The sequence below is a fragment of the Rhinichthys klamathensis genome, unplaced genomic scaffold (genome assembly GCF_029890125.1).
Source record: "Rhinichthys klamathensis goyatoka isolate OS25496 unplaced genomic scaffold, OSU_Roscu_1.1 h1tg000850l_1, whole genome shotgun sequence".
Classification (NCBI taxonomy): domain Eukaryota; kingdom Metazoa; phylum Chordata; class Actinopteri; order Cypriniformes; family Leuciscidae; genus Rhinichthys; species Rhinichthys klamathensis.
In genome coordinates, this window is record NW_026607224.1 from 156,158 (window position 1) to 171,999 (window position 15,842).

Genomic DNA, 15,842 nt, shown 5'->3' on the forward strand with positions numbered 1-15,842 from the left:
CTGTGTGTGTTTGTTGAGGCAGAAAGGAGCCAGTCTGTAGCTCAGTAGGTGGTGAGGGGAAAACAGGCTATATTTAACATCCAAAAGCACTGGACATCACAGCGGTCAGTCTCTCCCTCTCTTTTCTCTGTTGCTTTTTTCCCCTTTCCCCCCCTCAGCTCCATATCCTGATTACAACAAGCGTCAATCACTTCACTCTCTCTCACTTCATATCCCTCTCTACTCTTGATTATATCATCACACCGTAATCCCTTTTCTCTCCCTCACACTCTCCTTCCGTTCCTCACTTTTTCTTTTTCACTCTATCAGATCATATGATTGAGTACAAGTAGAGCTCTTGTGCCTGTGGAAGCATTCACAATAGCAGGATTTTCAAAGTATTTGTGTCGGTTCAAGGTCTTGGCACTCCACAGCCGAGAGCCTCTTCAGCCCTCCATGTCAATAACCACCTTTACCAATGCTGAACCGCTTATGAGAAGAGCAGAAAAGCTCATACACGCTAAAAGTCTCTTGCTGACCCTAACAGCATGCAGACACACCGAACAGGTGAAAGACTTGACTGGAAGGAATCAAGTACTGTTCACAAGGGAGAGTGTGTTTTTTCTTGTAAGAAAATTGGTATTTTGAGACATGCTAAGATTTCATTTGACAGTGTTTTTAATTAAAGTATTAGTGTTTTTAAAGGTTAACTTTAAGTAAACTTTAAATGATGACAAAGGTAATCAAAAACTAAAAATGGTACCATTAATGGTACAGGTAATGAGCATGAACAATTAAACTTTCAGTATTGGCTATTACAGTATTCAATACTGACCAATGTACACTACCGTTCAAAAGTTTGGGGTCAGTACGATTAAAAAATTTAAAAGAAATTAATACTTTAATTCAACAAAGACACATCAAATTATTCAAAAGTAGGTGTACATGGACTTACACAGATTTACATTGCATTTAAAAAAGTAATTTTAAATTGTAATATTTCACAATTATAATGTTATTACTGTATTCTGTGTCATATAAATGTAGCCTTGGTGAGCATACAAGACTTCTTTCAAAAACATAAAAAAAAATGTACAGACCCCAAACTTTTGAAAAGCAGTTTGCATTAGAATAAACCATCAATATCGGCCAGTAACCAATATGCCAATATAGCTTATGTGTTCTACAACTTACCTGTTGCTTGTTCTCTTTAGAATAAGGTAACATGGTGGAAACATGGAACATGAGCTCATGACCCTGATAGACTGTGTAGATGGAATTCATTCCTGTAGTGTCATCTAAACAAAGAGAGAGAGAGAAAGAAAGTGAGAGAGAACGAATTAGTAAAATACGGTTAATTGATAGTTGATTTGTAAACGTATGTATGTGTATTTGTCCTACTTTTAGTGTCGAGTCCTCCTCGATACCCTGCCCAGCCCTGCAGACAGATTGTGTCGCCAAGGAGATTCAGAAATTTGTCAAAGGTCTCACTTCCTGTTTCTGAAAAAAGTACAAAAACTTAGAAAATCAACTTGATTGTAAAGTAATAATAAATTTAACAGATATCAAGTGTGAGCCACCTTATTCTGTTCACAGATATTTTAAAATCAGTGTGAATTGTAATTAATTGCATTGTAGTTCCGTAATATGATGTATTTCTAAGTGAAACAGAATATTTTATTTGGTTATTGGTTAATATTATTACACAGATATATTTAGTATTATAAGTATGTTATAGGTTCTGTGCTCACTAGAAAAAAAGCCCATGTTCAGTTTGTATTCATTTATTATAATGGCTGCCTGTGCAGTGCAGCTATTATGTTGGTCATTGATTTGAATGTGAGGAGGTGTGGTTGAATCTGAGTTCGCGCGAGAGCGTATCATATTTTCCGTTCGGATCCTGAGGGAAAGCTGAGGTCCTGCAATCTTACCCGTAAAGCAGTAAAATAAGATAGATTAAAATCTCTTTCTGCAGCACCGTCACTTTGTGAACTGCAGAATAGAATATTTGTGCTCTTGATTGGCAGCGGATGGTATTAAACTTCGCGCTGAAGTTTCCATAGTGACGATTCTTGAATCTGCGTCATTGAAGATTGTGAGTTACATTTGAGTATTCATTATATTATTATTATTGTATCACTTATTCACTGTTTAGCTTGATGTACGGCTGCTACATTATATTTTATGTTATATGAGAGTGCGGTTACCTGATTGTGTGAAATATGTTAATAGTGGCAAATAGTGTTGTCACGATACTAGAATTTCTAACTTCGATACGATACCTTGAAAAATATTGATATTCGATACCATTTTCGATACCACGGAGAAAAAACTGCCACAATATTAAGGGGGTATTTTTTTAATTTAAAGCTAAATATAACAAGTCTAGAACATGACAATGAGGTATTTTTACATGAACAAAAATGTCCTGAGTTCTATTTGTTTATATTTTTTAATTGGACCAGAGCTAACATGATGCATTTTTATTACCTATACTGTTATCAAAGATTAAAATATACTGTAACAAAAAAGCACTTAACAGTATCAAATTGGAGAATAGAGAGTCAGTAATGTATAATAATAAGATTAAACTTTAAATTTTCAGTTAAAGGCATGTCATTATTTAATTCAGAGATGCCATTGTCTAGCTGTTTAGTTTAATTAATATATGTGTAATCAAATTGATGATAATCGCTAATGAAGGAAAATTGCAGAATTAAATAATAATTTTTGAATAAAGTTAAATAGGCACCAGTTAATTTACATTTGACCACAGTTACAATATTTACTTGTCTAAGATTCCTCAGTCAGATTATGTTAACTTTAAGAATTAAAACGAGACAACACACAGACTCTTATCAACAACAATACTAGGCCATCTTGGTTAATGTTTCAGAAAAGTTAAAATGAGAAGAGTTACAGTGTTTCCTTGAGGATTTTTTTTAGCAGTGGGGGCAGGTCTGTCCAAACAACAAATACCCCTGATGCTGAGCATATGCTGCTAAATAGAAGCCTACCCCTGGAGCCTGTTCCTTAAGTCTGTTTTCACCTATACAATAATTTTAAAAAATGAGTGATGTGAGGGATTATTGATAGTCAAACAATCTGTTGGGTGCCCGCAGCCCGCTCGCGTGTCTGCGCTATTTCTCCGACATGCCCGCTCGCGGTGTGTAGCTCGTGTCCGCGCTATTCTCCGACATGCCCGCTCGCGGTGTTCTTTATCAATGATGTTCTTTATCGCCCCTTCAACAATCAACCAAAGCCGGTCGCGGGGGCGCCGCCCTCGCCATCTTTCCATTCACTTCACTTTTGCTATTTAACCAGAGCGAATGAGACGAGTGCGTCACGTGTGGTGTTTGTCAACGCGCCTTTTGAGAGAAGTGAAAGTGACTGCTCGGCTAGTATCGATACTTCGGGAAATTAGTATTGGTACCGTTCAGATATTTCAGTATCGATATTTATCGAAATATCGATATTTTTGACAACACTAGTGGCAAATGAGATCAGCCATTATAGAGCTGTAATGTCTCAGCATTTCTGCCGTGTTAATTGCACATCTATACAGTTTTATGTTACTGATTACGTTATGTGTTTATTGTAGAACCACATTTGAGAGTCATACATCAGCAAGATAAATACTCAGTAATACGCATCCTAGATTATACACCTGCATTTATTATCGCGGAGGATTCATCATACATCAGGGCCTGAGACTGCAGCTCGACGACCAACTTCACAAAGCTATTTGGACATCTGAACATCTTAAAGAACTGTAGAGACTAACACGGACTGTTGTAATCTTTGTTTTCACTGCCTAATCACAAGACCAGCTAACATCTGTATCCTTGAAATTCAAATCTGTTGAAATAATTCATTGTTTATTTTGCGCAGGCCTACGCTCTTCATATGTATATTGTCTTTGCATTTGTGTAATTCTTTGATGGTGAACAAGTACACAGTGTATTTGATTATTGTTATTCAACATTCTTAAGAGTAAAATAGTACAATTTAGTACAACTGCTTGCTTTTCATTACTCTCGTGGTCATTGGACATCAAAATGTGGTAATCGACCCTCTGAAACGGTTGGCATCATAATAGTAATTAGTGCAATACATTTCCTTTTGTTCATTTAATAGTCCTTCGAGCCGGATGCTTTAACCGTCTCAGCGATGATGTCCAGACCCAGAGAGGGAATGAGGATAAGGTGGTTCGGCCGCGCAGAATTACTCGACAGCTTAGTCATCCTCAGAGGCAACTCACATTTGCAGATGAGCAGGTCAATACGGTAATGAATGCTGATGTTCTCTCATGTATTCATGAAATGAGAGAGGAGAGCAAGCAGCTATCTAGTGTCAAAAAATTGTTTTGGCCCGATGCCAACCTTACTTGCCGACCCCTGCGCTACACCATTACACTGGAAAGAGTTACTTCCCCTGTTGAATGCGCCAAAGGAAGCTGTCCTGGCTCTCCTATGTAGTACGGAGAGACGATTATCCAGAGAGCCACAAAGGGCAGCCACTTATAATACTGAAATTCAGAAGTTGCTGCAGGCAGGCTACGTCACCCCACTATCATCCGAGGAGTGTGAATTGAGTCCTCATTCGTGGTACATACTACACCATATGGTCTATCATAATGGGAAGGACCGTATCATATTAAATTGCTCCTTCGAGTTCCAAGACCAGTCTCTGAATGAGTATCTCTTACCTGGGCCTACTCTCGGGGCAAGCTTGTTGGGAGTTCTCCTCCGTTTCAGGGAGCACCCTGTAGCTGTTTGCAGTGATGTGCGAGGCATGTTTCATCAAGTCCGTCTCCTTGATGAAGACAAGCCATTCCTCAGATTTCTGTGGCGTAATGGCAATACTGCTGAGCCTTCAACAATCAATCAGTGGGAAGTTTTGCCCTTTGGAAGCACCTGTAGCCCCTGTTGTGCTACATTTGCCCTTCAGTCGCAAGTAGGGAACTACCTTGAACCAACAGATGGTGTGCGTCAATCTGTTGAACACAGTTTCTATGTAGACAACTGTCTAAAAAGTGTACCAAATGAAGAACAGGCCGAGAAACTAGTACACAGATTACAGCACCAACTAATGGAGGGTGGATTTGAGTTGCAACAATGGGCCAGTAATGTTCCTACAGTCATTAACCACTTTACGTCTGAGCTAAAATCAAAGAGCAGTGAGATCTGGATTAACCAAGAAACAGCCAATCCTCAAGAGCGTACCCTCGGGACTGATATGGCACTGCAAATCTGATACTTTGGCATACAAACCATACCAGAAAGAGGAAGGTGAAACCACCAAGCGTAAGATCTACCGCACACTTGCAAAGCAATACGATCCCCTTGGGTATCTGATTCCTTTCACTACAAGGGCTAAGATCATTGTGCAATTGCTCTGGGGCAAGAAACAAGGCTAAGATGACCCTTGCCTCCCTGCTGAATTACTGGCTGCTTGGCAACAGTGGGAGAATGAGCTCCCTCAGTTATCAGAGATCTCTCAGCCCAGATGTTACAGCTCCAGCATTCAGTTTGCAATCAAGAGTCGCAGCATTCATGTATTCTGCGATGCTTCTGAGAGAGCCTATGGCTCTGTTGCATAGTTGGGTACTGAGGACGATAAGAACAATATTGCGGTAGCCTTTTTGGCCGCAAGATCCAGAGTCACTCCAAAGAAGCAGCTCTCCATCGCACGCTTAGAACTTTGTGCTGCAATGACAGGAGCACAGCTGGGTGCTGTATTGAAGAAAGAGCTGACTTTAGACATCCACAACATTGTGTATTGGTCCGATTCTACCGCAGTCCTCGCGTGGCTGCAATCTGATTCTTGCAGGTACAAAGTATTTGTTGGAGTTAGAGTCTGTGAAATACAAGAGTTGTCAGACCCAAAATCCTGGCGCTATGTCGATTCGTCGAATAATCCTGCTGATGACATCACACAAGGTTTGGCATTGACTCAACTGGCTCAAGACACTCGCTGGAGGCAGGGTCCAGCCTTCTTAATGCAACCCAGCTGCATTTGGCCAAAGGCACCTGAAGGTCAAACCCTTGATGATAGTCAGGAGCTTAAGAAACCTGTATTCAGTGGGTTGCTTAACGAGACTGCAATACCTGCCATTCCAGACTTCCATCAATTCAATAGTTATCAAGAGCTTCTAGAAGCCACAGTTCAGTCCCTGCATGGGGCAGCTGGCAGTAGAGAACAACCAGATGCAGATGAATTCCATGATGCAGAATTTACTCTTCTGAGGCATTGTCAAATGCAAGACTTCCCTGAAGATTTTGCCTTGCTTAAGGAAGGAAAGACTCTCTCAACCAGCAGTCGGCTGGTAGGACTTTCACCTGAGCATGACAAAGATTCCAACCTGATCAGAGTGGGTGGCAGACTTAGAAGATGTGACAGCCTGGCCAAAGATGTTCTACATCCTGTGGTTTTATCTCGACTCATCCAGTGGTGAAACTCCTCATTAAGCTCTATGACACCCAACTACTTCCCCCTGGGCCTGGACGGGTGTTTGCCGCGCTACGGCGAAAGTTCTGGATTTTACGAGAGAGAAAGGCAGTTAAGAAACATCAGCATTACTGCCCTGAGTGCCAAAAGTGGAGGGGTCTCTACCAGAAATTCCAAGGATGGCAGACATTCCACCTTCCAGCCTTAGGTTATTCAAACCTCCCTTTTATTCCACTGGGGTTGATTGTTTTGGTCCCCTTACAATAAAAGTAGGCCATCGTACAGAGAAAAGGTGCGGTATCCTCTATAAATGCCTCAGCACTCGAGCGGTTCACCTCGATCTACTGGATCATATGGACACTGATTCATTCTTGTTGTCCCTCAGATGCTTTATTTCACGTAGGGGAAAGCCCTACGAGCTTCTATCTGATCAGGGAACCAATTTCAAAGGGGGGAGTCGTGAATTGGAAGAAGTTTTCAGTCAGATACAACCCACTCCCTGAGAACAACTAGCCAAAGAACAGATCAGGTTTCGCTTTAATCCTCCCAGTGCTCCTCACTTTGGGGGCTCCTGGGAAAGAGAAGTGAGGTCTGTGAAAGCAGCCCTACGGACCACACTGGGTGCTCAGGTTGTCACTGAAGAGGTATTGAGGACGGTCTTAGTAGAGGTTGAAGGTATCTTAAATTCAAGACCTTTGGGTTATGTCTCCAGTGATGTGGCAGATCCAGATCCTGTGACTCCGAATTCATTGCTGATGGGGCGGCCTGACTCCTCATTACCTCAGGTGGTCTATCCTGAGGCTGATCTGCTCAGTCAGAAGAGGTGGAGACACAGCCAGATTCTCAGTGATCACTTCTGGAAGCATTTCGTGCATGACTTTCTGCCTACTTTACAGGCACGTCAGAAATGGAATCGAGAGAGAGAGAATAGTACAGTTGGAACTGTAGTTCTTATAGCTGACGAACAGTTACCGAGAGCGGTCTGGCGAGTGGGTACTGTTTCATCCATCATTCCTAGCTCTGATGGTAGAGTTAGAACTGCTGTTGTTAAAGTGAAAGATCCTACTTACACTCGACCAGTTGCCCGATTGATTAGATTACCCGCTTTACTGCAGGGCTCAGAAGATACGCAGTAGTAGATTTTACTACAGGCAAATTTGTATACCAAATTTGGGGGCGGCTGTAAAAAAGCCCATGTTCATTTTGTGTTCATTTATTATAATGGCTGTGCAGCGATTATGTTGGTCATTGATTTGAATGTGAGGAGGTGTGGTTTAATCTGAGTTCGCGCGAAAGCGGATCATATTTACCCGTAAAGCAGTAAAATAAGATGACGATTGTTGAATGTGCGTCATTGAAGACTGTGAGTTACATTTGAGTATTCATTATATTATTATTATTGTGTCACTTATTCACTGTTTAGCTTGATGTACGGCTGCTACATTATATTTTATGTTATATGAGAGTGTGGTTACCTGATTGTGTGAAATATTATGTTAATAGTGGCAAATGTGATCAGCCATTATAGAGCTGTAATGTCTCAGCATTTCTGCCGTGTTAATTGCACATCTATACAGTTTTATGTTACTGATTACGTTATTTGTTTATTGTAGAACCACATTTGAGAGTCATACATTTGCGAGATAAATACTACTCATAGTAATACACATCCTAGTTTATACACCTGCATTTATTATCGCAGAGGATTCATCATACATCAGGGCCTGAGACTGCAGCTCGACGACCAACTTCACAAAACTATTTGGACATCTGAACATCTTAAAGAACTGTAGAGACTAACACGGACTGTTGTAATCTTTGTTTTCACTGCCTAATCACAAGACCAGCTAACATCTGTATCCTTGAAATTCAAATCTGTTGAAATAATTCATTGTTTATTTTGCGCAGGCCTACGCTCTTCATATGTATATTTTCTTTGCATTTGTGTAATTATTTGACGGTGAACATGTACACAGTGTATTTGATTATTGTTATTCAACATTCTTAAGAGTAAAATAGTACAATTTAGTACAACTGCTTGCTTTTCATTACTCTCGTGGTCATTGGACATCAAAATGTGGTAATCGACCCTCTGAAACAGTTGGCATCGTAATAGTAATTAGTGCAATACATTTCCTTTTGTTCACTCACCGTTGCTGAACATTTCATCATCTGTCAACTGTCCATCTTTGGCATAAAGAACACCAAATTTAAAGTTTACGCTGCCCTGTAAGAACATACAAACACATGTGAGGAGCATTCAGGGGGAATTCACTAAGAAATTGATTTAGAAATCACTAAGAAGGTCATTTATTTGCATTGCATACTTAAATCAAACACATACACACATTTGACAGTACAGACCTCTTGTTCCTCCAGCACCAGTAAGTCCTGCCAACAATAAATAAATAAATAACAGTTTAGCTCAAATCAAATCATTATATCCCAGTACAATAAAACAATCAGTTTCCATCAAGGTTAAATTTCTAAACACCAGTTATGAGCACTAATAGTGTGAGTTACACAAACATTACAGAGAGCATGTTCATGCATTCAAGTATCTGAATGCCACTGACAATGGCCTTTGATTAGCGGCACACATTTCCACAAAAGCCAAGCTCTCTGGAGCAATAGCAGCTCAGACAGTGTCTGCGTTTGAATCCTAAAGTGATTATGAAGCAGAACAACAAACCAGAGCAAAAATAGACAGTAATTAACAAAGCAGAGAACATGTAATGTTGATTGACAGGTGTGGGTGGGCACCTTCTGAATCTCTGGGTTAAGGATCTCTCTCGGGCTCTTTTCGAAACGATCCACATTCATAGCACTGGTGGATGAAAGGGTCAAGAGGGGCAAATTAATGCGTTTTAATTTATTTTGCTCAAATTAAATCTTCGCATGTGCAAATAGGGTGCATTACAGACAGACTTACCTTAATATAGATTTGACTGATAGTGTTTTTGTCGGACTGTATGGAAGGCTGATTTTTAGAGTACCCTGAAAGAGATGGACAGATTTCACAAATTATACAAATCTAAAGCGAAATGTGACATGGCATAACAAGACAGCAAGCCAGTAATGCTGGAGGTTACGCCACAAGGTATATAACCGAGACCTTGTTGTTCATAGGAAGGTGACATTTAATACCATGTCACTGTGCATTCAGGGTTTTTAGGCATTTAGTCTTCACATACTGGCCTTTGAGACAACAGAACAAAACAGTGTAGTCACTTTTACGATGAGGTCAATCTGTTATGCGAGTCACTGCTAAGAGCAAAAGTGACGCACACACGACTCACCGTCTTGCGCCAGAGGATGGCTCGGTACTGTGGGACCCTCTGGTTGTTCTGGTCAGACAGAACCACAGACAGGAAGAAGGGGTTCTTCTCGGCATCCGTCCCCACATAGTTCTGGTGAACTACAGAAAGAAGGGACAGACAAGTAAAAAAAAAAAAAAATAGTAATTTATTCCTGTGATGGCAAAGCTAAATTTCCAACAGCCATTGCTCCAGTCTTCAGTGTCACATGAATCATGAAATCATTCTAATATGCTGATTTGCTGCTAAAAAAAAACACATTTTTTTTTTTTGGAATTCTTTGATGAATAGAGAGTTCAAAACAACAGCATTTATTATAATTTTTTTACTGACACTTGTGATCAATTTAATGCATCCTTGCTGTGTCATAGATTGCTTGTGTGATGTAAAATGAACAAAGATATACTACTTTTATTAAACATTAACACAAGACAATGAACTGAGGAAGACAGAAGGCTTAAATACACAGAGGAAGATGATTAACAGAACAGGGAACAGGTGTGGACTAATTAGAAACAATGACAACGAATGAATGACTAGAATTCAGGCAAACCAGACAATGTGTGTGTCTCAATCAACTCCCTAGCATGTAAATCAGTAAATCGTGTACACGAATCCGGCCACTGGTAAGGACCCTGGTTCACTACACATTGGGGCAGTGATTATGACATGACTACGTACAACGTCAACGTACAACATTGTAGAACATTACTGCTGGTATTAACCAACTACAGGCAGGAGCTATATATTTTTTAGATATTTTTTTATGCTGTTTAAGCATATTGTTCTGTAACATATCCTTACAACATTTTAACTGAATATTAATTATAAATTTTAACTAGATGTGTTCACTACCTTGTCTTTTCAAATCTTCTATTGTGTGTCATTATATTTCAGTTGGCTCATGCATTTTTATTTTGCGCTTCAGAAATGTGACATAATGATTTTAACAAATGATTACAATTAACATATGTTAAGACCAATGCATATGAACCAGTTGGATTTTAATCAATGCATCAATAGAACGAGTGAATCTAACTTCTATTTTTCTATTTTCTTTTCTGAATATTGTAACTTGAGCCTTCTTGACGTGCTGCCTGCACAATGATGCTGATACCAAAGCACTGTGGCCATGAGAACTCCTCAGAGATGTGACTGTGAAGACGCCTGTTTATTTAGATCTATTCCTGGAGCCTCAGAATGAGAGGAAAAGAGAAAGGAAGGGATGGAAGCCTTCTGTTTAAAGGGAATATTTTGGATTGAGACAGTCCAGGTTTGCAGACAGAAGACAAATGAAAAGAGGCTGAAATCCAATTAGAAGACAAGATCTGGTCTGTCTCTGCATCTCCACCCTTCCTCTGTAGAATATTCTGTCTCTCTCCCTCTCTCTCTTTCAGTCTCTCTCTCATTGAATGAAAGCTATTTGCAGTGATTTAAATCAATTAAAGAGACATAATGCAGAATCTGCCTCGGGAATGTGTGTGGGAACAACAGTGTTTGTATTTGTGTGCGAGGAAGGGATATGAAGAAAGACAGAGAAAAGGAAAAGAGTGATGAAGTGTATGGCAGAGTGTAAACCATAATATTTTAGTATAAAATATAAAACACTAGTATAAAATACCATTATTTGGTGCTTCGTCCTCCTCAGCACGAGAATGCAGACATTTGAAAATTGTTAACAGGACCACATGTAATAAAATGTATTTGTCTCCACTGTTTTAAATAAGATGCAACTGGTTCTGAATAAGAACTCAATTCCCAACCCAATCTGACTAATTTCAAACATTGTTCAATTATTTCCTTTATTAATTCAACTTTTTCTTTCCCATAAATTTTGTTTTATATTTATAAAGAATGCCACATTTATGCTCTCCATGTGTTGAGTATAATCTCAACATGTATGTGTGTGTGCATGTACAGTATGCATATACAGTACAAGTGAATTAGTAAATCTGTGCGTGTATGTGTGCATATATTCAATACTTGTCAGTGGAATCCCACCTTTTCCCAGAAAGTACTTGAAGTACCATCTGGTGTGGTACTCTGGGTTCTCCAAATGGACGTCAGTTCTCCTCCATGTTCCAGGCGTGTAGTCAGAGGTCTGCAGAAAAGCCCCACCAAGAATTTAACTAGGTACAGGACTCAACAGTAAATATTTGTTTTGTACTTGCCCTGTAACCCCCCGCAAAAAAAGTTTTATTGACAATTTTAGATTTTTCACAAAGATATTTTTTTCTCTACAAAAAGACAGTGTGTAACAAGCTCGAAAAATGATTACAGCTACAGATTTCATAACCACATATCCGATTGGTTTGCAGTTTTTTTTCACTTTTTTTTTTACTGACATAATTCAAGACTATCACAAGTCATTCTTGCAAATTTGACAAAAACCTCTATGTTAGCCAGCTAGATAACATTATCTTGGAGACAATTTTTTTGTGGTAAAAGCTTTGTGGTAGGGAACACACATATACATGTGAACACACGACATGTCTGGTTATACCTCTGCTCACCCAATAATCAATCCCATCATGTTCCAGCACAAATTCCAATTGATATTTTCATGCTGACAAATTGTAAAAAACAAACTCAGTGTAAACAACAGCTTTCCTACTCTGAGGGTCTGGAACCCTAATCGCTATGGTGCCAGTCCACCCTAAATCATTAACAACCAATCAGAGGTCTGTTTTGGTGGGATAAAGCTATGAAGGTTGTCATAGCTACAGTCTGGTGCTTGAAATGAAAAGGACAAGTGGATGGAGGGAAGAGAGAGAGGGGGAGGAATTGAGAGCGAGAACATTGGGGATTGATTGAATCGCTTTGCTTAGATTGTTGTTTTTGCTGATGCATGTGTATTTCATTGAAACACCTTACAGACACACTCGCAAAACACAAAAGCTGGCAGTTTTGGTTTGTTTCTCACTGCCAGAAGATGAATATTTGTTCTCTCTCTCTTTTTTTCTTCTTTAAATACATTGTAGCGCCCCCGTTCCTGCAGTCCTGCACTGACTTGAACCCCCAGCCATCAGTATGCATGCGAATGAGTTCAAAACCGTATTGAATCTCTCCATGGTCATGAGAGCTTCAACAATTGAAGGGCTGTTTAACCTCTATCCTGGTAATTTTCATAATAGTTTTGTAACGCTTGGTGGTCTATTACAATCCAGCACATACAGTGCATACACACACACATTTCAGACCACACAATATTTAATGAGTATCTTACCTCATCTATTGAACCATTCTCCACTCTGAACCTCCCAGCTCTCTGTATGGCCCCGTCTGCATCACTGGAGATGAGCTGAGGAGAAACACAGATACATCATGAACGTGAGACTCCCTGCATCAAGTAGAAGAGCTACACATTAGGGTTCAAAAGTCTAGTAAAATGCAGTTCCACACAAATATTAGGCAGCACAACGGTTTTCAACATGGATAATAATAATAAATGATTCTTGAGCCGCAAATTATCATTTTACAATGATTTCTGAAGGATCGTGCACAACTAAAGACTGGAGTAGTGATGCTGAAAATTCAGCTTTGCCATCATAGGAATAAATTACTTTTTAAAATATACTACAATAGAATTTTCTTTTTTAAATTGTAATAATATTTCACAGTACTACTGTTTTTACTTTTTGATCAAATAAATATAGCACTGGTGAGCATAAGAATCATCTTTCAAAAACATTTAAAAAATGTATAAACTTTTGAACACTAGTGTAAATAACTTGTCCTAAAAAAACATTCGGTAGTATCAAGTTTTTATTGTAACCTCAGACTTGCCTCCCTTCTATTCATTCTCTTTGCTGTTGAATCTTTCTCTTTACGATTCAATTATTTTGGTTAAGAAACAACATAAGCAGTTTAAGACTGCTTTAGAAATGCATATAAAAAGACACAAGAGAGACAGCGAAAAGGCAGCATATCTAATCTGCTGTGACATACACTCAACACACATACAGATGAGTTTGATACATAAAAACCCTTCAATGTAGAATCAGACTAATCTGTTGATGCCTGTGTCTGGTCCTTCTGTTTGCAGCATTAATCACACACACACACACACACACACACACACACACACACACACACACACACACACACACACATGTTTTTATCTGTAAGAGAAGTAGTATCAGTGAAAGTCTGCTCAGATATTGTGTGTGTATGTGGGACAATCACTTGCACCTGACACGATGTAATCTGGGCTTTGCAGTAAAATTGCAACATCCCCCCAGATGGAACAATGTTGGTTGCTAGGCAACAGAACACAGAACCTCTCCCATTTCCTTTTTCTTCAGTCACCTTGTTTTCCTCCTCACATTTCTCTCACCTTTCTTTTCCACCTGTTGGTTTGCCTCCCTCTCTTGCTCTCTCTCTTTCTCTTCCCTCTTCTTTGTATCTGGCAGACCAAACTGCTATAAACAGACCGCAGCTGCACTGCAGCTAGAGAGACTAGCTGTAAGGGTGCAAGTTTGTTGTATGTGTGTGTGGCAGATGGTCTGCCTTGGCTCGAGAATGCCAAAGGTCCAGGAAGATCATTCTAGATAGATTCTTGCTTTCACACTAATCACTTAATAAGCACTAATTTGGCATCCTAGTTGAGATAAATCAAGACCAAAATGTAAAAAAAAAAAATTAATATAAAGAAGGCTTATGTCACTTGGCTCTGATATCTGAACTGACATGATATAGCTGGTGTGTGGTGAGCGCACTGGCGCCGTTGTACTGTGGCTGCCGTCGCATCATCCAAGTGGATGCTGCACACTGGTGCTGGTTGAGGAGAGAACCCCTGATATGATTGTAAAGCGCTTTGGGTGTACAATAGTACATATGAAAGCGCTATATAAATGCCTCATTCATTCATTCATTCATGATGCAATGCATGCTTGTATTCTTATGATTAGCTAATAATACGTAATACGTGTTAATATTGGGTTTACCTGTATATTTTTCAATAGAGTTGCAATATTCCCAGCTAACATCAGAACTCCCCTAACATTCTGGCAAGGTTCTCGCTAAGTTATGAACAAATGTTCTTCCAGTAATGTTAATAGAATGTTCGTTCAAAGTTACCTGATCTTTAATAATGTTCTCAAAACGATAGCACAGAAACATTATCTATACATCGTTCATGGAATGTTGGATGCTTGTCTAACATTTGTAAATGTTACTACTTGTTTTAGAATGTTCAGAGAACATTCAAAAGTAACAATCCCATAATGTGTGCAAAATGGAATGTTCCCTTAACGTTTGGATAACCAAGAAAAAATGTTTTTAAAACATTTAAAAATAACTGGACGTTTTTAATGTTCAGAGAACATTCAGAAATACGGCTGCATCAGTCAGTATCTGGTGTGACCAACATTTGCCTCACGCAGTGCAACACATCTCCTTCGCATAGAGTTGATCAGGTTGTTGATTGTGGCCTGTGGAATGCTGGTCCTCTCCTCTTCAATGTCTGTGCGAAGTTGCCGGATATTGGCAAGACCTTGAACACGCTGTCGTATACGCCAATCCAGAGCATCCAAAACATGCTTAATAGGTCTTTGCAACATGGGGCCGTGCATTATCATGCTGCAACATGAGGTGATGGTCGTGGATGAATGGCACAACAGGGCCTCAGGATCTCGTCACGGTATCTCTGTGCATTCAAAATGCCATCAATAAATTGCACCTGTGTTCGTTGTCCAATACATACTTCTGTCCATAACATAACCCCACCGCCACCATGGACCACTCGATCCACAACATTGACATCAGCAAACCGCTCACCCACACGACACCATACACGCTGTCTGCCATCTGCCCTGTACAGTGAAAACCGGGATTCATCCGTGAAGAGAACACCTCTCCAAAGTGCCAGACGCCATCGAATGTGAGCATTTGCCCACTCAAGTCGGTTACGACGACGAACTGCAGATGAGCTTCCCTGAGACGGTTTATGACAGTTTGTGCAGAAATTCGGTTTTTATGCAAACCGATTGTTGCAGCAGCTGTCCGGGTGGCTGGTCTCAGACGATCTTGGAGGTGAAGATGCTGGATATGGAAGTCCTGGGCTGGTGTGGTTACACGTGGTCTGCGGTTGTGAGG

The 15,842-nt window shown here is 39.8% G+C and overlaps 1 protein-coding gene across 6 annotated transcripts in view; it reads right to left on the reverse strand.

The window, feature by feature from the left end:
* The window catches only part of garnl3 (GTPase activating Rap/RanGAP domain like 3), an 89,577-nt gene that overhangs the window by 20,848 nt on the left and 52,887 nt on the right, over window positions 1-15,842 (reverse strand). For all 6 annotated transcript variants that reach the window (XM_056243838.1, XM_056243836.1, XM_056243834.1 and 3 more), the window contains exons 3-11: window positions 12,973-13,047; window positions 11,748-11,847; window positions 9,729-9,847; window positions 9,362-9,426; window positions 9,193-9,256; window positions 8,794-8,820; window positions 8,581-8,656; window positions 1,381-1,479; window positions 1,174-1,277 (exon numbers count right to left, since the gene is read on the reverse strand). In XM_056243838.1, the coding sequence (XP_056099813.1) occupies window positions 1,174-1,277; window positions 1,381-1,479; window positions 8,581-8,656; window positions 8,794-8,820; window positions 9,193-9,256; window positions 9,362-9,426; window positions 9,729-9,847; window positions 11,748-11,847; window positions 12,973-13,047 (729 nt within the window). The remainder of the gene's footprint in view (window positions 1-1,173; window positions 1,278-1,380; window positions 1,480-8,580; window positions 8,657-8,793; window positions 8,821-9,192; window positions 9,257-9,361; window positions 9,427-9,728; window positions 9,848-11,747; window positions 11,848-12,972; window positions 13,048-15,842) is intronic.